Source organism: Monodelphis domestica, chromosome 5 (assembly GCF_027887165.1).
Source record: "Monodelphis domestica isolate mMonDom1 chromosome 5, mMonDom1.pri, whole genome shotgun sequence".
NCBI classification, from domain to species: Eukaryota; Metazoa; Chordata; class Mammalia; order Didelphimorphia; family Didelphidae; genus Monodelphis; species Monodelphis domestica.
The window spans coordinates 131881204-131904734 of record NC_077231.1 but is presented as its reverse complement, the minus strand read 5'-3'; the positions used below and the strand labels follow the sequence as shown (position 1 = coordinate 131904734).

At 35.7% G+C, this 23531-nt stretch overlaps 1 protein-coding gene across 6 annotated transcripts in view; it reads right to left on the bottom strand.

Annotated features, from left to right (window-relative positions):
* Positions 1-266: 266 nt before the first annotated feature.
* LOC100011628 (solute carrier organic anion transporter family member 1B1) overlaps positions 267-23531 on the bottom strand; it is a 72917-nt gene continuing 49652 nt past the window's right edge. For 4 of the 6 annotated variants that reach the window (XM_007503543.2, XM_007503545.2, XM_016425871.2 and 1 more), the window contains 5 exons: positions 21649-21811; positions 19690-19874; positions 7050-7114; positions 4770-4887; positions 267-3103 (listed from right to left, as the gene is read on the bottom strand). In XM_007503543.2, the coding sequence (XP_007503605.2) occupies positions 2890-3103; positions 4770-4887; positions 7050-7114; positions 19690-19874; positions 21649-21811 (745 nt within the window). In that variant the 3' untranslated portion in view covers positions 267-2889. Of the gene's footprint in view, positions 3104-4769; positions 5006-7049; positions 7115-19689; positions 19875-21648; positions 21812-23531 lie in introns of those variants that run through there. The other 2 variants (XM_056799349.1, XM_056799347.1) reach the window with 2 other exon arrangements.

The following is a 23531-nucleotide window of genomic DNA, read 5'->3' as shown; positions in this document are numbered from 1 at the left end:
TTCTTCCTCTTTCTCTATCTCTCTATTTTTGCTGACAGCTTTCACACACTCTAATGATTCATAGAGAATCTCTCCTGGATCTACTTTTGTGGGAAGCATGAATTATACATGCCTCCATACATATTCTGAGGTATAGGAGAGGTTTTGGAGTGTACATGTATTAAGAAGTAGCTTGTAATTAACAGATGTTGGCTTTGGAGATAGTTTTGAAATCATGTGTATTGTGATGTTAATTATATGGGAATGAATCACAGAATCACAAAATCTGAGAATTGGTGGAGGCTACAGAAGTCATTTAATTTAACAAATATCTGAAAGAAATTTCCATCCTAACATATTTAGCAAGTAGATAGTCAGTTTGTTCTTGAAGTCATTAAATGTAACTTATTGCCTCCCATGGAAGCTCATTGAATTTCTAAAATTAAATTTTATTTTTAGTTTACAAGATTTGTTTTCCCTTCCATTTCTCTTTACCCACAGGAAAAATACAATCTTGTAATATATGGATAATCAAACAAAACAAGTTCCCCAGGGGGTCCTATACAAAATTATGTTGTATTTTGCATATTTAGTCCATCACCTCTCTTTCAGGAAGTAGGTAATATAAATCATCAACAATCGTCCAGAATCATAGTTGACTATTGCATTGATTAAAAATTTAAGTGTTCCCGAGTTTTTTATGTTTCAAATGTTGTTACTTTATAAAATGTAGTTTTGGTTCTGCTTACTTAACTGTATAATTCACACTAGTCTTTCCAAGTTTCTCTGAAAATATCTCTTGCATAACTTCTTATGGAAAAATAGAACAATGGAAATAAATATTTCTTTATATTCACACATCATAACCTGTCAGCCCTTGCCTAATTTCAGCTCTTTGCTACCAAAACAAACAAACAAACAAACAAACAAACAAGAAATGGTATACATATTTTTGTACATATAACTTATTTTCTTCTTCTTTTAATATTATTATTTGTAATAAAATAGATAATCTGGATACTTCTTGTTGTAATAAATGAGATACTTTGGAGTGACTAGAGAAACACTAGGGGAAACCTCAGGGCTCCTAGTAATAATAGGGAGATTGATACTAGGGGAATACTTGAGGGTGTCTATCAATTCCCTAAATGGCTAATTGATTAATATTTTCCTACCCTCCTCCTCCCTCAATACCACTGTTCACCACCCTCTTCTGAAGCCTTTAGCTTCACCCCGCCCCCCCCTTCCCTAAGTGGACTATGAGATTTATGAGGAAAAACTCCTTTCTCAAGTAAGGGGGTTTATTGGGAAAAACAAGACAAGGATGGAAATTGAAGTGAGAGGGATGAGTTTTTCCCTAGTCTCTAATGAAATTTAGGAGGATCTTGGGAAATATTAGTCCTGTCACAGCTGTAACACAAGAGTCTGTTAGGGAATGATGAAGGACAATTGATCTTCTTCTGTCTTTTTCTAATCAGTTCAGTATATAATGGTCAATCACCAACATCTGCCACACCAAAGCCTCAGCCTAGGTCAGAAGAAACCAGTTTCCCCCTTGGTCAGAAGCCAAGGCAGTTTCCTTCCCTTCCCTCTCTAAAACCAAGAGACTTAGTTCAAAGCTAGAAATCCCAGCTTCTTCTCCACCACTCTGTCAGAAGCCACCAAGGTCTCTCTCTTTAGCTGCTGGTTTTTCTCCAACTGCCTCTCCTGGGAACATTCTATTTAGAATGGTCTTGTTTTGATTGCCAGCTGAGGTCCTTTGTTTTGCATGCTTGGCTTATCTTGTAAATCCTCTCTTACATATTGCTGAGTCAAGGGGTATGTTGTCTAGTAACTGGTTAAGTAGAATTCCAGATCATTTTCCACAATCAGTCCTTTCCATTTGCTTGGTAGGAAGTTTTTTCTTACATTAAGATTATTTTTTATCATTTTTGGTTGGGCCAAACAGAATGAATACAGTGTCCAATTTTATAGTTTCTCACTTTATAGGCATTTTATTTTCCAAACTCAGAAAACAAATTTGGTTTAGATCCTCATCGTCTCTTACATACATTACTGTCATCATCTTTAACTGCTTTCTCTGTATCAAATTATCCTTCTAATCATTTTCTACTCAACTGTCAATGTGATTTTTCTGTAGTTAAAACTTATTATGTTATTTCTTTGCTCAATAAAATCCAATGGCTTCTCCAGTATCAAATATAATGGCCCCTGTTTGCTATATGAAAAATGAAATGAACCCTGCCATTGTTTTTTAAAATTGTGCCCATCATTTCTACCTACTCTATTAGCAAAAAACAATAATTGTGTTTTAATAATCTCATAGGTTGCTTTCAATTATCCATGATATGTGTACAGTGTATCTTCATTATATTCACATAACTACTCTATAACAAGACATCTTCCACTATTTCTTTTCCATCTGAGCCATTACCAGTTTTGTATCCTTAATGTGTTGTAAGAGTAAAAAGAACAACTAGGTGGTGCAATGTATAGAGGCAAGAAGATGTGAACTCAAATCTGGCCTCAGACATATACCATCTGTGTGATTCTGAGCAAATCATTTAGCTGTTATTTTCACTAGTTCCTTCAACGAAATAGGTACACACTAGAGAAGGAAATGGTCAGCCACTACAATATTTTGCTGAGAAAACCCCATGGGCTTTTGTCTATGAAGTCATATAAAGTCAGACAGGACTGAACAACTGAGCAACAACAAAGAATAAGGAGGCTAGAATTATCAGTGAAAAACAAGAGACATTCAATAATACCCCTAGGATTCAGATCAAAAAGATCATGGTAACTGAATCAACAATCCTCTCCTAGTTTACATATTGGTTCTTGATGTTTCTTAATCTCATTAAAGAAGGAAGCAAAGGAATATTGGTTGTGTAGAAGTCACTGTTCAATCTAAAGGTAGCTTTCACTGTCCACATGAGCAGAGGATACCATCTGTTTGTTATTTTTTAAAAGTTCTTTAAGGTTTGATTCATCCACATCCATCCTGTTATTAGAAAGTCCATTATTGTTTTCTTTATTTGCTTTCTTCACCACAGTGAATAAAAAGATATATAAGACACAATCTGATATTCTTAGCCCTGAAGTCAAGCCCAAGAATGTATTTCTATAAAATAAAATTAAAAAAAATCATTTTTAGTGCTAAGGAACCATTATAGACTTCATAAAAGCATTCCAGAGGATATACAGTAAGTTTTTAATTATAGAAATAATAAAATTATGTGTATGACAAAAGTTATTAGAAATATTTTTATTCCTTTTTGGTCATAAATTTCTTAGCCAACCACACACAAGAGTAGTTTGAAAACTAAATGATGAATTTTTGGCCTAGTAAACTAAGCATTTTACTTTGTATCCAGAACAAGTTTTATAAGAATTGTCAATAATATTGTGAACTACAGCTCTTCAGAAAGGAGGCATATCTGATGATGGAATTTTTTCCCTTTCTTTTTCTTTCTTGCACACAAGCCATTATAGAGAAGAAATGACTGTTCATCAGATAGCTTTATGTGAAATTAACATAAAAATAAAACCAATTAGCCGTTGTCACATGTGCAAGAAAGAGAACCAAGTCATGTGAAAGAGGAGAAGGCATGATGAGACTTCCTGAATGGGTGGACAGAAGCATCTGACTGTGAGTGACTTGGTGTTGTTACAGTGCTTGGACATCAGAATACATGACCCAAACTGCCCTATAAGAAAGTTGGGTAGCTTTAACATGATACACCATATAATAGCCAGGGCAAGCAGAAACTCTGGTTTTTTTGTTGTTTGTTTTTTGCTCAGCTCCCATCCTGAATGCAAGCTCACTCTTTCTGGCCTTAATTACTTTTTCTGGCCTGACCACATGCCAAGGCTGGTTGGTAATCTAGGACTTAAAGAAGCAATGCACTAGGAACACTATTGTAGTTAGAAAGACCTGATAATATCTTTCTCTTTTATAAATAAATAATTATAAATCTAATACAAATTTACAAGATTAATTTTAATTATATCATCATGCAATGGTACAGGTTGGGACTATTTATTGGTGGAGATTAGACAGGGGAAAAGGGATCAAAAAAAGTTAACCCATAAAAGGGGAAACTATATCAAGAGAAGACAATAAGAGGTCCTTGAAGGTTTTGCCCTCATTTTTAAGAGAAAAGATGAAATGAGAAATTTGTGTGTATATATATATATATATATATGTATGTATATACAGATACACATAAATATCTATACACACATGTTTATATATATATGATAAGAAAAAAATTAGTATTTATGAGGTTTATCCTGAGTTCTAATAGCTTGATTGCCTGCATGATGCTTTAAGACTTGCAAAATCTTTTACATTTACTATCTTAATTGCTCCTCACAATAATCCTGGGAGTTAAATTCTGTTATCATCTCCGTTTTACCCTTGAAGAAACTGAAGCTGTCTCAGTCTCTCTTTAGCTCTCTGGGTACCATTACAATTATTTTCTCCATTGAAATATATTATCTCTGTGCCATAGAAAAAATGAGGATGTTAATCTTTTGCCTTTTATATATCAATAGCTTTGAGGAATGAATGTTAGAAGAATGAAATCTATTGTCGTCATCTCTGCCCTGTCATCTATGAATGTTGGACAGGCTGAAGCCCAACTTGGTCATTTAAAAAAATTTTAAGGGAAGCTATAACTAATCAAATAAGGCTTTCAATGTCAAAGATAATGTTATTTCATTCTTTTGCAATCAGCATAGTTAATAGGGAAATCATTTTATGAAATCACACACTAACAACTTACCTAAATGAAACAGACTCATATATTCTACAAGCTCCTTTATTCCCACAATTACTGGTGTCCCATTTTAGACATGCTGTATCTATCATTGCTCCAACATAGATCGGAGTTAACAATCCTCCTGTAATGTCAAACAACCAAATTTCAAAATAAAATAAATGTTCTTAGATATTTTTTAGGCCATGAATTCCTTTGTTTGCCTATTGAAGCCTATGGATCCCTTTTTAGAATGATGTTTTCTAAAAACAAAACAAAAAACCAACCCTGGAATTATAAAGGAAATAAAGTTATGGTGAAAAACAATTATAAAAATGTATTTTAAAAATAATTTTGACAGTTTCACAAAATCTTTGGTTGAGACCCTCTGAATTAAAGGGTAAATTATAGAACCAACTGGATCATAAACTAAATAGATAAATTTTAATAAAAAGCAAATGGATTTCTTGCTTTTATCCTTCTTGCTCCCAAACAGAATCCAAAGAATAAGAAAACCAGGACAACTAACTTTACATTGAAAATATCTGGAAATGTGACTGGATTTATCATAGAATATACCATAATTTACTATGTGTGATGAGAATAATGCTTGGAAATCTCCCACACAAACAACATTTGGCTATCCTGTTATTATTATGCCTTTGGGAAGAAGTATTTACAAAAAAAAGAAAGGAAAGAGGAAAAGAAAGAATTAAGAAAGGAGAGAGAGAGGCAGAGAGAAACAGGGAGAGAGGCAGAAACAGAAAGACAGAGAGAATACAGATGGAGAATAGAGATACTGACAGATGATTTAAGAAAGGGATGATAGAGATAAAGAGACTCGTCCTCCAGTTATGGTCATTGACTTCTAAAGGATATGAGCACCTTGCAGAGAATAGACTACGAAAACCATGGCTAATCCAGTTTGCCTTGGATGATAGTGATGCTATCCATCCTATCCCCTTTTCAATTTTTAGTTCTGATTCTCCTAACAGTAAAGATTAATCTAAAGTTTATTTCTTTTCTTTAAGTTATATTTACAGTTCCTAATTAGTCTGAATGTCATCTAAAGTTTTATTGATTTTAACTTTCCTAATCTCTATGTTTAATTTCTCATGATCAAGATACTGAAAAAAGAGGCAGTAACAAGGAGGGACAAGGTATTCAGATGAAAATAAGAAGGGTTTGAATGGAGAATCCCTAGTTGTGTGCGAATGTTATTGACTGGTACTTTAAAAATCAGATTTTGAATGCAAATTGAAGAAGAAATTAACCCATTCTTTCTCTCCTTTGTTAAAGGAAATGAAAAATGAAAAATAGCAGTTGGCTTCATGATAGAGGTCTAGACAATTGGATTAAATAGCCTTCATGCCCAGAGAAATTCCTTTGTAGAGATGGAGGGTGGGGACAATATTGTAAGTCACATCAGGTAAAAGGACATAAAAGCAGTGTAAAGAAAAGACCTATAATGTCCACATCCCAGGGCTGGCCTTCATTAAACAGAGAATAGCTAGCTTTCTTCCTCATAACCTTACACAACTAAACTACATAGATCTATATGTACATATTTGTTATATAATATCTAATCTACATACATACGCACACATAAATAAGCATACACATATGCAAATATATTATCCCTTACTTTGCAATATATCTCAGAAATATCTAGAAATATCTAGAAATGCCACACAACTAAACTTTCTAAAGCAAAGATCTAACAATGTTAATTCCTTGCTCAAAAAATTTTAGTGGCTCTTTCTAGGATAAAACGCAGTCCTCAGCCCAAAATTTAAACCCTTTCATGATATAACCTGAAGCCAACTTTTCATCCTTGTTTACACTGCCACTCTGCATATGCTTTTGTTTTAGTTAAATTTGATCACTAACTCTTCTCAGATCTTACTATGCTTTCTCCTACCTCTGTGTATTCAATAAACTAGCATCTGAGCTTGGAATTCAATCTCTCCTCTTTATAGAAGACCAATCTCAGATATTAATTTTCATAAAGCCTTCATTAATTTCCTAAGGGAAAAACAGAAATGCCTCAAACTCTTAAATTTTCTCAGAATACTTTTGATCCACATTTTGCATTCCATTGTTTTTTGCATAATAGTTGTTTGATTGCATCCCCTTATTACTTTATATATTTCTTAAGTAAAGAAAGTATATCATTTAAAATCCCGTTATCTCTTATCCACAAAACAATTCTATTATCTGTTCTCTCTCATCTTTATGACTATTTGTTGCATTTAATTTCATAAACACACTAAGAACTAATGAGTTAAAAATAAACAAATTTCATACCTACTGTTCGCATAACAAATGTATATAAACCAATTGACAGTGATTTCAGATCAGGTTCAACAAACCTGAAATAAAAGTAAAGAGAATTAAGACATTTCCAGATTTTCATATTATATAACAAATAGCATTCTTTTTTATTTTTAAATTTTTATTTTTTTATTCAAGTAGTTTTCCATGGTTACATAATTCATGTTCTTTACCTTCTATTTTCCCTGGCCCCTCCCAGAGCTGACAAGCAATTCCACTGGGTTACACAAGTATTATCACTTAATACCTATTTCCAAATTATTCATTTTTGTAACAAAGTAATCTTTTAAAAACAAAACTCCACATCATATCCTCATATGAACAAGTGGTAAATCAAATGTTTTCCTACTACATAACAAATATTATTCCTAATATATTTCATATAAATCTTCTGACCACATAATGTTTTAAAATGTTCCAATTCCATTCATATTTGTAGTATAGGACACAAAAGTTTTTCTACATTTCCACAAGTTGTAAAAAATGTCACTTTTTGGAGAAATTGATTTTTTAAAAACATCAAGATATGGAACATAAAATTGGCCCGTATTACAGAATTAGAAAAAGTTTGAGTATGGACCAGGAGATATACTATCACAGTGATGGTGAGCTTTTTAGAACCTTTTAGAGACCAAGTGCTGTGTTCTACTTTGCCCCAGACAGAGTTCCCCTCCCCCCATCACCTTACCCCAGATAGGAGAGGGGAGTGGCCTGAGTGCACCACTCAGGGGAGCAAATAAGTACAGAGGGGTGTGACAGAGGCTGGCACTAGGAAGAAGTGCCAGACTGAAGAGTATGTGAAATTGATCACCTTGATGGGGGAGGGACTCCAAGAGTGGAATCCTGAGGAGAAAAGACTCTGGCTAGGAGAGTAGGGAGGCCCTCAGTGGAGAGGTAGATAAAGACTTTCTCTTGAGGGTTACCCATTTTTCCTGCTGGTGACAGGAAATCTTTCCCCCCAACACTTCCCAGTTGAAGGAACTTCTGAAGTGAAACCTGAGCAGACTTTACCTCAATTCCTGTTGTCTAGGGGTGAGTCAACCTGATTTTCTCTCTGGGGGGCTCAGGCTGCCAAGGCCAGAGTTCCCCCCAAACTCGAGGAGGGAGGAAAAGGGTTTAGATAGAGACAGGGACCCCCTTTCCCCACTTTCCTTTTCCCATTCTTCCCTAATCATTATTCCTTTTGTATTATCTGATTGAGTTAACATTAAAAGTTGTCTGTTCCCCAAGCTGAGTGTGAGTGAATGGATCAAAGTGAGACCCTTTGGTCTCCAGAAGTGGAGGGGGAACAAGAGGGATGAGAGCAAATTGGGGAGAGCAGCTTTAGCTAAGGAGGAAAGGCAGAGGGGGAAAATCTTCAAATCCCCTCTCCTCTCTAAGTCAACTCATTACATCTGCTGTCTCCCCTGAACCCCTCTTTGTGGAAGGGGTTCTCCTCTCTTTCCCCCTCTCCATACCAAAAGTCCAAGCTTCCATTTGGGGCACAAAACTCCCCTGCTCTTTTATCTTTTTTTAAATTTGAGGCAGGGAGGTGTGGAGGAGAGGAGATGGGATTAGTTCTCTTGGAGTCCCTCTGCCTTTCTAGTAACTAACTCTGTTAGGGATGGTGCACATGCCCACAGAGAGATCTCTGCATGCCATGTTTGGCACACATCCCATAGGTTTGCCACCATGGCACCCATGACAGTATCATATAAACCTAGAATTCCTTAAAAATTGACATGATGCTTATAAGAAAATGAATGTCTTCTTTTAGCAAGTCTTGAAATATCTTCCAAGGTAGGGAAAGATTACAATTCACCTCAGGAAAGGCAGATGATGAAACATTTTCTTCCTCTTAGTAAAGATGGAAGATTATTTTAGCAGAATATTGCCATACTGTCTCATAGTTATTTTATGAGAACATTTTACTTACCTGTTTTTATTTAAAAAGTTCAGTGAAAAAGATAATTTAATTACTAAAGAATAAGGCCAAATTAAAAAAAAATTCAGAAAAAGAGATATTAGATATTTGGACTGAATTAAAAATAACCTCTGTGATAAAGGAATAATCCAGGGACATTGAATGACAGAGACTGGAAGAAATGCAAAGATTTCCATCCACAGAGGGGGATGGGTGAGAAGGTTTATAATTCTGAGGGAAGAGGAGTTTCCAGGGGAGAGGCAGTTGATTTCTCTCTCTGAATTGAGACAGCAAAGGGGAAAGTCAGACTGGAGAATGGCTCCTAAGCAAAAGCTCTCATCCTTCCCTAAGCCTGTTCATCATCCTCCCAAAAAACCCCAACAAATAGTGGCAAAAACTTGAAGAAAAGAAGAAGCAGTCCTAAGAAGAAGATCCCTTCACATTGAACATTGCTCTGCTGTGACAAAACCCAGGGTCCACCAATCTGAACCTCTCCGAGGCTCAGGCTACCAAGCCCAAGTCTCTCAACCTTTGGGGGGAAAGATCTAGATAGGTAGAGATCCCCCCTCATCCTCTTTCCTCTAGACCCCAACCTGTCATCCATCTTTTAGTTTTGCAACTTGTCCTTAATACCTTAGAATAAAAATTATCTATCTTTCAACTGACTCCAGTGTGAGTGAAGTAATAGTTATAGCTGAAGGGGGGAGAGGACTGATTTCTCTCTCTTCCCCAAGGGAAGAAGTTCTTCTTCAAGAATAGTTGATAGTGGGGAGTAAAAGACAGATTTAGGGAGGAGACATAACTGAAGGGGGGAATAACTGATCTCACTCTCCTTCTACCTCCTGGGGCACATATCATCAACTCCTCTTATCCCTTGTCTTTACCTTGAGGGAGGGAAGACTACATTCTCTCTCCTCCATACCACCAAAACAACCCTATATTACACTTTCTCTTGAACAGGAAATGTACTCTTAAGTTTTCTATCTATTAAGCTAAAAAATATACATATTAAATTATATTATAGGCACTGATGAAAACTTGCAACCCACAAGATTTCAACAAGTGCCTATTATGTGCAAAGAATTGTACTAGGCATTGGTAATACAAAACAAAAGAATGAAAAAATTCCCCATTGCAAGAATCTTTGCTAAAGAAGGAGGCAATAATTACTTATAAGATTGCATTAATAGTTTTTAAAAAAAAACAAATGTAAATAATGGTTTTAGGGATACCTGATAAGATCATCTAAACTGATATGGAATTAAGTGAACAGAACTAGGAGAACAATTGACATAATTACCAAATTAATGCAAAGGAAAAATATGACTTTATACTCCTGTAAGGTTTCTTTGACATATGCTCCTGATTAAGAAACAATTGAGCTCTATGAGAAGTTAAATAGAAATTAAAATAATTGTTCAACAATAAATCATAGGACATGTAACTCATTCTATTAGGAGAGGAGTTTAGTTTTGACAAGACTCAATAGGTACATAATAGCTAATTCCAAGAATTGTCATGTGGAGGAAGGATTAGATTTGTACTGGTTTTCTCCAGAAAGCAGTGTCAGGAATAATGAGTAGAAGTTCTAAAAAGGCCAAGTCAAACAAAACAAAAACAAAAATAATAACCAAAATTAAAAAAAAATTCCCTATAACTTAATCTGTCAAAAAGTGGAATATGTTATCTAGAAAGGTGAAGGCTTCTCCTTCTCTATAAGTCTAAACAAAATCACTTCTAGAACAAGTCAGAGTTCCCTTAGATGGGCCTTTTTTTTTAATCCTTCTTTTTCCTGCCTTAGAATAGGTACTGAATATCTTTTCTAAGGTAGTAGAGCACTGGCAATTGGGATTGAGTGAATTCCCCAACTTTGTATAACTAGGAAGTATCTGAGGCCAAATTTGAGCCTAGGCCCTCCTGTCTCTAGCCCTGGTTCTCTATCCCCTGGGCCACCTAGTTGCTCATTGAGATTGCTTTGGAGTATGCATTGGAATACGTGAATCATTGAAAACCCTTTTTGATCCTAAACCTCCATGAGTCAGTGATTCTGAGTTACAAATGTGAGACCAAATTCCTATAGGTTCTAATTAGCTTACTGTATGACTACTTTGCATTTCAAATGAGCTTGGCTACTGGATTTCAAAACTCTTAAAGAAGAAGGTCATCCTTGCCCTGGTGGAGGGAGAGACTTTTCCCTAGTCTTTTCTAAAATAGCTAAGTTTTTCTCCTGGGCTCTGAACTAAAAAAGAAATGGTAGAATTCACCTCTTTTATGAGGAGAGTTAGCCTTTCAAATGCAGTAGCAAGCAAGTAAGTGGTAGCAGTGAGAACTGAGGAGGCAAGAGAAGAGACAAGAAGAGAAAGCTGTGTCTTGTGGTGTCCACCTGGAAGCAGAAGTCTAGATACCATGAATATGCCTCATATAGCAGGAGTCAGTAATGGAGACATTTCTCCAGGGCTTATGTGCATCCATACATTGAGGGTATAATCAAGGCTAGAGCCCTGACCTGGAGTCAGGAAGATTTGAATTGAAATTTGAACTCAGACACTTATGTGGCCATGGGCAAGTCACTAAACCTGTTTGCCTCAGTTTCTTTATCTATAAAATGGGTATAATAATATCCTACCTCCCAGAGTTCTTACAAAGATCAAAAGAGATCAATGAGACTTCTGGGTAAGCATGGCAGCAGTCTAGACACCAGATGCTTCCTCTCCCCAGCACCCACCGGTATAGACTACCTCAAAAGACCCAAAAAATCCACTTTCATAAGAACAGAGGGACTCTACAGTAGGATGCGCATTGAAGGTATGTGGGATTTGGGCATTTCCACACTATAAGAGGGTGAAAAAGCTCCCCCTGAAATGTGAGCCGATCTATCCTCCCCCACTGCACCTATAGAGACAGAGTCAGAGTCAGCAGGCACCAGAATCAGCGAGTGAATGAGGAGCACCTCTACAGTGTGCAAGGGGGCACCTCTAGGTTCTTGGGAGCTGATTAAGACCACCATAAACCTACCACTTTGAGGAACAACACCTGAAACCTTGGCAGGCAGGGGAGCGCAGACCATGGGAGCTCCTGAGAAGATAGCATAAGAAGAACTGCAAAGGATTGTGGAGATTTGAGAGTTTGCATCAGGCAAAATCCTTGCTCCTTAACTCCATACACAAAGAACCTGCTCAGCTCACTCAGATTTCTGACTAAAAAGGGACGATAAACACAATGATAGAAAATTGTCCACAGGAGCAAACATGCTCCAAGAAAAACAAAAAAAGGTAGTGGCCCTCAAAAATTTTTACAGAGAAAAATCTGAGGCTACAGAGGAAATACAGGAGGAAATTCAAACAAAGCCAAAAGCATCCAAAAAAAATGGAAATTGTCCACAAACTCTGTAAGAATTTAAGTTGGAGCTTATCAAAAAAATGGAAACCTTCTGGCAAGATAAGTGGGAAATGGTTCAAAGAGAAAATAAAAAAAATTATAACAGAAAATAAAAAAAAAATTATACCAGAAAACCCAAAGTTTAAAGCAGAAAACCAGGCCTTAATGACCAGAATTGAGCAACTGGAAACCAATAATCTTGTAAAACAGCAAGAATTAATAAAGCAAAGTCAAAAGACTGACAAAATAGAAGAAAACATAAAATATCTCACTGACAAGGTGACAGATCAGGTAAATGGAGGAAGAAGAGACAATTTGAGAATCACTGGTCTACCCAAAAAGCTAGAAATAAACAGAAATCTTGACATCATACTACAAGAAATCATCCAAGAAAACTGCCCTTATGTTCTTGAACAAGGGGGCAAAATAGGCAATGAAAGACTTCATAGAGTACCCTCTACACTAAATCCCCAAAAGACAACTCCCAGTAATGTAATTGCCAAATTGCAGAGTGTTCAAGTTAAGGAGAAAATTCTACAAGAAGCCAAAAAGAGACAATTCAGATACCAAGGAGCACCAATCAGGATCACACAAGATCTGGCAGCTTCCAGATTAAAGGACTGCAAGGCCTGGAACATGATATTCAGAAAGGCAAGAGAACTAGGTCTTCAACCAAGAATCATCTATCCATCAAAACAGATTATATGCTTCCAGGGGAGAGTATGGGCATTCAACAAAATATAAGATTTCCAAGTATTTGTAAAGAAAAGACTGGAACTAAGTGGAAAGTTTGATATCCAAACACAAAGATCAAGAGAAACATGAAAATGTAAATAAGAGAGGGAAAAGGGGGAAATGTTTTTTTTTTTTTAATTCAAACTCTCTTCTTTAAGGGGTACAATTAGATCAAATTATATATATATATATATATATATATATATATATATATATATATATATATATATATATATATATATTTATATTTACATATAGGGAAAATGTTATTTGTAACTCTCAAAAATAATATTCATTATTATAGTAATTAGAAGAATCACTCATAGGGGGATTGATTAAAAGTAAACCACTGATTTAAAAGGATATAGCAAAAGAAGAAAAGACAGAACTAGGAGAGGATATAAAAATACTAGGAAATTCACAAGTGACAATCATAACTTTGAATGTGAATGAGATGAACTCACCCATAAAATGTAGACAAATAGCAGATTGGATTAGAACCCCAAACCCTACCATATGTTGTCTTTAAGAAACACATATGAGGCGGGTTGATACTCACAAGGTTAGAATTAAAGGATGGAGTAAGACCTTTTGGGCATCAACTGATAGAAAGAAGGCAGGAGTTGCAATCATGATATGTGACAAAGCCAAAGCAAAAATAGACCTGATCAAAAGGGATAGGGAAGGTAAATATATTCTGTTAAAAGGGAGATAATAGGAATAAATAGGCAATGAGGAAATATCACTAATCAACATGTATGCACCAAATGGTATAGCATCTGAATTTCTAATGGAGAAACTAGTAGAATTGAAGGAGGAAATAGATTGTAAAACTATACTAGTGGGAGACCTGAACCTACCACTGTCAAATTTAGATAAATCAAATAAAAAAAAATAAATAAGAAAGAAGTAAAAGAGATGAATGAAATCTTAGACAAATTAGAGATAATAGATATATGGAGAAAAATAAATAGGGACAAAAAGGAATATGCCTTTTTTTTCAGCAGCACATGGTATATTCACAAAGATTGACCATATAGTAGGCCATAAAACATGACATACAAATGCAGAAAAGCAGAAATAATAAATGCAACCTTTTCAGATGATAAGGCAATAAAAATAATGATCAGTAACTGTACATGGAGAGCCAAATCAAAAATCAAGTGAAAATTAAATAATATGATTCTCCAAAATCTTTTAGTTAGAGAACAAATCATAGAAACAATTAAGAATTTCATTGAAGAAAATGACAAAGATGAGACATCCTTTCAAACTCTATGGGATACAGCCAAAGCAGTACACAGGGGACCATTTATATTCTTGTGTTCATATGTTAACAAATTAGGGAGGGCAGAGGTCAATGAATTGGACATGCAAATAAAAAAAAACTTGAAAGCAAACAAATTAAAAACCCGCAGAAGAAAACCAAATTAGAGATCCTAAAAATTAAAGGAGAAATTAATAAAATCAAAAGTGATAGAACTATTAAACTAATAAATAAGACTAGAAGCTGGTATTTTGGGAAAAAAAGGGACAAAATCCTGGTCAATCTAATTAAAAAAAGGAAAGAAGAAAACCAAGTTAACAGTATCAGAGATGAAAAGGGAGATCTTACTTCCAATGAAGAAGAAATTAAGTCAGTTATTAAAAACTATTTTGCCCCATTATATAGCAATAAATATGACAATCTAGGTGATATGGATGAATATTTGAAAAAATATAAATTTCCTAGATTAATGGAAGAAGAAATAGAACTCTTAAATAATCACATATCAGAAAAAGAAATTGAACAGGCCATGAAAGAACTCACTAAGAAAAAATCTCCAGGGCCTGATGGATTCACAAGTGAATTCTATATAACATTCAAAAAACAGCTAATCCCAATACTATACAAACTATTTGACATATTACAGGATACAAAATAAACCCACATAAGTCATCAGCATTTCTATCTATCTCCAACACATCTCAGCAGCAGGAATTAGAAAGAGAAATTCCATTCAAAATCACCTTAGACAATATAAAATACTTAGGAATCTATCTGCTGAGACAAACACAGGAACTATATGAACACAACTACAAAACACTTTCCATATAACTAAAATTCAGTCTTAGCAATTGGAAAAACATTAACTTCTCATGGGTAGGATGAGCTAACATAATAAAAATGATCATCCTACCCAGCTTATCTATTTATTTAGTGCCATACCCATCGAACTTCCAAAAATTTTTTTAACTGAATTAGAAAAAAACATAAAAAAGTTCATTTGGAAGCACAAAAGATCAAAGATATTCAGGGAAATAATGAAAAAAAAAATAAAAAGTAAGTTGGCCTTGTAGTACCAGATCTCAAACTATATTATAAAGCAGTGGTCATCAAAACAATTTGGTACTGGCTAAGAGACAGAAAGGAGGATAAATGGAATAGACTTGGGCTAAGTGACCTCAGCAAGACAGTCTATGACAAGCCCAAAGATTCCAGCTTTTGGGACAAAAATCCACTATTTGATAAAAACTGCTGGGAAAATTGGAAGATAGTGTGGGAGAGATTAGACTTTGATCAACACCTCACACCCTACACCAAGATAAACTCAGAATGGGTGAATGACTTGAACATAAAGAAGGAAATTATACGTAAATTATGTGAACACAGAATAGTAAACATGTCAGACCTTTGGGAAGGGAAAATTTTTATAACCAAGTAAGACTTAGAAAGAGTCACAAAATGTAAAATCAATAATTTTGACTACATCAAATTAAAAAAGGTTTTGTACAAACAAAATAAATGCAAGTAAAATTAGAAGGGAAATAAACTGGGAAATGATCTTCATAACAAAACCTCTGACAAAGGTCTAATTACTCAAATTTACAAAGAGCTAAATCAATTGAACAAAAAATCAAGCCATTCTCCAATTGAAAAATGGGCAAAGGGACATGAGTAGGCAATTTTCAGTTAAAGAAATCAAAACTATTAATAAGCACATGAAAAAGTGTTCTAAATATCTGATAATTAGAGAAATACAAATTAAAACAACTCTGAGGTATCACCTCACACCTAACAGATTGGCTAACATGACAGCAATGGAAAGTAATGAATGCTGGGGGGGATGTGGCAAAGTGGGGACATTAATTCATTGCTGGTGGAGTTGTGAATTGCTCCAACCATTCTAGAGGGCAATTTGGAACTATGCTCAAAGGGTGCTAAAAGACTGTCTGCCTTTTGACTCAGCCATAGCACTGCTGGGTTTGTACCCCAAAGAGATAAAAAGGAAAAGGGCATGTACAAGAATATTCATAGCTGCGCTCTTTGTGGTGGCAAAAAAAAATTGGAAAATGAGGGGATGCCCTTCAATTGGGGAATGGCTGAACAAATTGTGGTATCTGTTGGTGATGGAATACTATTGTGCTCAAAGGAATAATAAAGTGGAGGAATTCCATGGGAACTGGAATGATCTCCAGGAAGTGATGCAGAGTGAAAGGAGCAGAACCAGGAGAACATTGTACACAGAGACTGATACACTGTGGTACAATGGAATGTAAGGACTTCTCCATTAGTGGCAATGCAGTGATCCTGAACAACCCTGGAGGGATATAGGAGAAAGAACACTATCCACATTCAGAGGAAACACTGTGGGAGTAGAAAGACAGAAAAAAAAGTACTGCTTGAACACATGGGTCGAGGGGATATGGCTGGGGATGTAGACTCTTAATGATCACTCTAGTGCAAACAGGAACAACATGGAAATGGGTTCTGATCAAGGACACATGTAATACCCAGTGGAATTGTGCATAGGCTATGGGAGGCGACAGGGGAGGGAGGGAAAGAATGTGATGCTTGTAACCAAGGAATAATGTTTGAAATTGACCAAATTTTTAAAAAAAGAGAGAGAGAGAGATCAATGAAAAGCAGTTCACGTCAGTTCCTGGCACACACACAGTGCTATACAAATGCTTTTTAAAAGAGGAAATGATCAAGTGAAGCAGAAGGAGTCCCAGCTGAAAAGGATCTGCAAAGCAAGGAGAAGACATTGTCTGTAGGTGTTGCTAGCTTGGCTGCCTGAGAGATGTTCCAAAGACCCCTGTGGCTGAATTCTCAGACCAATGATTGGTATCAAATATTCCATTCAACGGTTGAAAGATGAATCCTGTGGCTCTACCAGATATATAGGAAGCAGAGTTGGCATTCTGTTTCAAAAGTTTGCAAGCCCAGATTTTTTTTTTTTTACTTTATCACCTGTTGAAAAGTCATTCCGTTTCTTTGCCCCCACCAAAGGAAAGAGAGCCATAAAGGACTCTTGGTAGACAAAAGCTCTTCTCTAAGAGGCAGCGTAATAGAGTGGCTGGAGGGTTGGCCTCAGCCGGCTGCGGTCCCGGTACAAGTCATTGAACTTCTTGGTTCCCCCAACAACTACCAAAGTGCAGAACAAGGAATTCCCTTCTCTAGTTACCGACTTCGATGAAACTGTCATACAAATTCTTTTTTGAAAAATCATTTGAAGCACTTAGTCCAAGAAGTGAACGTTTGTCTGTACAACAGGTATTCAATGCTCTCTGTGTGCCAGGCACTATTCCAAGCTTTGAGAATAGAAGAAAGGCAAAGGAGAAAAGGCAAAGGACTCCTGTTCTAGCCTGGAAAGCGGAGTTGGGGAGAGCGACGTGTTGCATCCTCTTCAGGAGCCGGCAGGGACTGGCTCCCTTCTTTGTAGTGATACTGTCTAGTGTTTAACACATTGCTGGGCACAGAGTAAGCACTGAATTCAACTCATATCTTGAATAGAATTCTCTCCACAACCCCGCCTACAGGTATTCATCTACTTAAAGTTCTGTGGACAGCTATCTATGTGACACAAGGGTTAGAGCACTGGACTTGGAATCAGGAAGATTCATTTTCATAAATTTAAATCCAGCCTCAGATGTGCATTAGCTGTGAGACATTGGTCAAGTCACTTGACCCAGTTGCATGTGACTAAACAGAATTTTTTAAAACTCTTACCTTCCTTCTTAGAGTCCATACTGTGTATTGGTTCCAAGGTAGAAGAGTGCTAAGGGCTAGGAATTGTCAGAGGTCACATCTGAACCCAGGACCTCCTATCTCTAGGCTTGGCTCTCAATCCACTGGGCCACCCAGTTGCCCCCTAAATTAAGTTGTTTAAAGACGTCTCATGAAAACATCACATTCTCCTTTGCATATCATGTTATTATTTTTTCCTTTCATTAATCCTAAATTTGCCTCTTTTGCTACTTTTATCCATCACCCTAGTCTATATTGTTTTGTAGTTGATTTCAGTCATGTTTGACTCTTCCTGACCCCACTTGGCAAAGGTAAGGGAGTGGTTTGCCATTTCCTTCACATGCTCATTTTACAAACGAGAAAACTAACACAAAAAGGGTTAAATGACTTGCCCAGGGTCACACAACCAGTAAGTGTCAGAGTCCAAATTTGAACTTTGGGACCCGAGTCTTCCTAACTCCAGGCCCAGTACATTCATTGTGTGCCAGCTAGAGCAAAATAGAACAAATATAATCCTCCATGTGAGAACAATTTAAGTTATTTAAGATAATCAGCATATTCTTTTCTCCCCACACAGAAAACAACAAAATTGTCTTCTCCTTAGGACACTCTGCCTTTAAATGTAATCTGAGATCGTATTTGCATTTTTGCATTGTTCTCCAGAAGTTACACAATGTTGGAAATATAATAAACTTTTAATAAGTGTTTCTTAAATGGTCAGTGCTTTCATTTATTTTGGTCTTAATATTTACCTGTTATTTTATACAGACTCACAAAATGAGAAGCTGAAAGAATCACTGAAGCTTTTTTGTCTAATCAAGAATCTTTTCTCCAAAATGAACTCTTCTGAGGAAAAAGGAAATGTGTTCTCTCCTCAGGCAGTCAATTCCCCTTTTCAACACTTCTAAATATTAGGAAGATTTTCCTCACATCAAACATTAATCTGTCTGTCAGCAACAGCAATCTCCTGCTTCTCATTCTGCATGCTGGGGCTAAAGAGAAGTCTAGCCTATCTTCCAGGCTATAGGTCTTGAAATACTTGAAGAGATATTCCTATGTTAGTTAATCCTTTCTTCTCTATTGTGAAATGCCCAGTTCCTGGATGAGCTGATTTTAAAGATATTCTGAGATGAGCAACCAGTCATTTCCTTTCTGATAAGATATACTCTCTACTCAGTTACATTCTTACTCCTACAGTTTAGTGTTCAACTTATTCAGTACCTTCATTACTATTTTTTGTTGAGTTTATAAATCAGACTGCTCATTTTTATATCTTGAAAGGTGAAAAATGATATCTCATCATAAAGATGATATAACTGCCAAATATATTAGTAAGAAAACAAAAAAGATATTGTACTAGCTAATATTCACATTAATGCAAATGTTTTAAATAAAACAAAAACAAAAAATTAGCCATATGTGAAAATCCCCCAGTATATATCTTTGAGGAACCATTTAATTCTATTAAGTGAGCATGTCCTTATTGTTATGAAAATAAATAAGATCATTGCTTCAATTCTGTTTTTTATTTAATAAAATAATTATTTGGGGGACTCATAGACAGTGATGATTTTTATGTTACTTACTTAAAAATCAAAATGATAGAGGAGGAAGTTCCTATTCCAACCAAAATGGAAACCAAACTTGTTAATATCACATAATAAATAAAAATTCTTGAACAATCATCTTTTCTTGAACATACACCCAAATGAGCTGAATTTTTCCTCAACTGGAAATTGTTAACTTCAACACAGCTACAGTTATAGAACACCTAAAAATACAATTTGAATTATTTTGAATGCATTTACAAAGCACAAAACAGAACATAAAGCATTTCTTTTTCATTTAAAGAATGAAGCATCTACCAACTGAATTAAATACTGGAGAATTCTAAAGTATCTTTTGGTATATGCAGTCTTTTGTTTTATCACAATTTTAGAGCTTAGAGATAACTTAAAATAAACAAATCTCTATTTCATAGATAAGGGAAGTGAAGCCCACAGAGGAAGTAATAAGTAACAGAGATGGAATTTGAACTCATCCTCTGACTCCAAGTTTAGTGTTCTTTTCCTTGATACTGTGCCATATGTGGTAGATAAATTGGGACCCTAGTATACCTCTTATGTTCCTATACTTATTTATTGACAAAAAGGATTTGGAAACAATTAATGCTTTTTAAACTTACTATTGGTAAATAATTAAGCCACTGTGAAATGTCTAAAATGTAAAAGAAGTACCATTAGCTGATCATTTTAATTAATTTTCTTCTCTACCATATTTTCTCTATTGTAAATAAAAATGAAAACCAGGAAAATAATCAAAATAGGGTACTCTGTTTTCATATAGGCAAGACCCATGGTCTAGGAGGTAAAACAACCAATGAGAAAGGCACTACTGTTCATGTACCACTGAAGTTGCACTACAACCCTTGGGCAGAAGCTGTTTTTTTCCTCTCATTTTATACTTTCAATCCCATATGAATAGTCCCAAGTATATATGTTAACTGAAGCCAAAAGGCAAACTGAGTAGGACACTGAGAGAGCTGCTAGTATCACTGGAAGTTTCTCATTATACTTCCCCAGTAGTTCATGGGAAACTGATGCAGAGAAAGAAAGAACAGATTGATGTCAGGAGTGAATGGCTGTGTTCAAATGGTAGGTTCTGATTAGTTTAACAAAAACAGTATTTAAGTTCTTTAACTCTTGACTTAAATGGAAGTTTCAAGAATATCCTTCAGTTAGTCTGTACTATGTACAAATAGGCTTGTGAAAATACCCATAAAAAAGTAAATACAGAAAACAAATTATAAATTTTGAAATTAATGATAAATTAATATTCTCCTTTTAATTCCTATTATATTCCTCTGTGTAGAAAGTGATGGGAAGTTATGTAGCACAGTAAATAGAACACTGGGCCTGGAGATTGGAAGACATGAATTCTTATATGATCTCAAGACACTCACTAGTGACCTTGAGCAAATCATTAAAAGTCCATTTGTCAACGTTTCCTCATCTATAAAATGGTGATAATATTAGCACTTATCTCCAAGAGTTATGAGAATCAAAATAATAATTCTAAAAGTCTCAGTACAACCCAGGAAGACAGGAGGAGCAATATAAGTTCTCTCTATCATAGTTGTGGTTGTTAATTTATTTAGAGCAAATGAGTATTCTCTAGAGTCACTGTTTACCCTTAGTGATTAATTACATAACTACATTAACAACATATTAATTCAATTTCCAATTAATTCCAGATTCTAGAAGACTTCTTAGAACTACATATTACCTTCAAATGCCATTATATTATATTACCACAAAAGCAAAAACCATATGGCAGAGTAAACTGAGGGTTCGTTGGTTTAGGATGGTAAGGCTGGCCTCAGTTTGGACTGTAAGTTGCATTAAGCAACAAACAGACAATGCAATAGCCTTGGGCCTGAACATTTTACTAAACTGATTTGAGTTGTTGGCCTACTTGAAAAAACAATTGTTCAATTAAATCTGTGATGATTATGATATGGAAGAAAGAACAAGCGCCATACATACCGTGTCCTTTCCATGGCCTACTAAAGATTTACATCCAGCCAAACAGGGTGACATGTAAGTGAGTCCATCATCCCCACAGACAGGATCCCATAGATTGGCATTACAGTTACAATCTGAGTTGCAGGAGGAAAATGGGGTGATTTGAGATGTCTCTTCGGCATTTCTGCAGTCAAAATGTAGATATTTATCAGAGAGAAGAAAAAGATAAAGAAAAGTTACCTTCTAAATTGATGAAGAAAACAAAGTTGATAAAGAAATCACAAAGGAAACATTTTAAAATTTGATATTCTTCTATCTTTAAACATTGGGATCTACCACAGACCACAAATAAAAATTAAGGAGGACAACCAGTATAACTAGTTAAGAATTATTGAAGAAAGGCCATTTTCCCAGAAGAGTGAGGGAGTCATGGGCTTAGGTTGAGGTTTTATTCTGCTGCTAACTGGATGTATGTTGGTCAACTCATTTCCCTTCTTTGGACTTCTTACCTTCTTAGCTTAAAAATTCTCTGAAGATTATTCATATAGATTAACTCTAAATATATCTTTATATGTCTTACATGTAGTACCCAGCATTTATAAGATATACACTGAAACAGCATTAGATATCATTGTCAAAACAATAGCTAGAATTTATATATAGTGCTTTAAGGATTACAAAGTGCCTCACAAAATCTTGTCTCATTTTATTATATTATAATCATTCTAATGGTAGTAGTTATTCCCATTTAAGGATGAAGAAATTGAGCAGTTAGGGGTTAAATGACTTGGCCACATCACATATTGATTGAATTTCTGAGGTTTGATTTAAACTCAGGTCTTCATGATTCCAGGTCCAGTGCTCTATATCACCTTGCTTACTTATAGCAATTTTGAAATATTAAGATGGGAGGAGGCCAAATTTTCCTGAACAACAAATTCTAGATCTGTGTGAACTGATTCTCTTGGAATAGCACTTATCACAATATTGTGCCCAATTAATAACTTCCTGAAAATAGTGATATTTGTTTTTTTCTGAGTAGTAGTGTTAAAAGGAAAGAAAGGGGGAACAGGAAAACTCCTAAGGAAGTTAAATAACTAGCTAGTCAGGTCCTGTGCCTGTGAGATGACTAGCTGGGGTGGTTCTCCCTTCCTAAACAGAGGGTTAAAGATTTCTCTATCCCACATAGGAAATCTGAAGGAAAAGGGGGAAAAGGAGTCTGTAAATGAATAGGAAACACCACTGGGGTAGAGTATGGGTGGTTTGCTAGGTCTGTGCAAAATGCCTAGCACCCTTTGATGTCCTTCTGTCATGACTCCTGTCAGAGAGACAGTAATGACTTTCAGCTCAGGGTTTGCCATAAACTGAACCTTTTAGAACTGTCTCTCCAAAACCCTTCACCCTCCTTTCTTCCTTTCTTGAGATTTATCTGACTACTGAGATGAAGAACTATTTATTGAACAGGCTATCAATGGCTAATTTGGGAAAGAGGGAAATAGGGGACTCTATCTCATAGCTGTGGAACCCACTATTCAAGTTTCTCTCAGCCCCAGCTCAGCTGCACTGGTCTGACCCTCCCTCTCTGTTCTGGTATTAATGGCTACCCTAAGCTAATCAAATAATGGCTGGAACAGATGAAAAGGATCTTGCATTAAGCCTAGTTTCTCTCCTGGAGATCCCTTTGAGATAACTAGCTGATAAACCAATTCTCTCAGTTTCTCTCAGGTACAAGATGACAAATTGATCAGGAAATGGCTTCTTGGAATAGTTGAGGATAATGGCTGAAAAGATCTCTTGTCTTTTGAGAGTCTCTCAGAGAGCTCTGCTCACTTTTGAGTCCAAGACAAAGAGTTCTCCAGGGCTGATAGGAAAAATCCCAACTGCCTCTTCCCTCAGCATTCCAA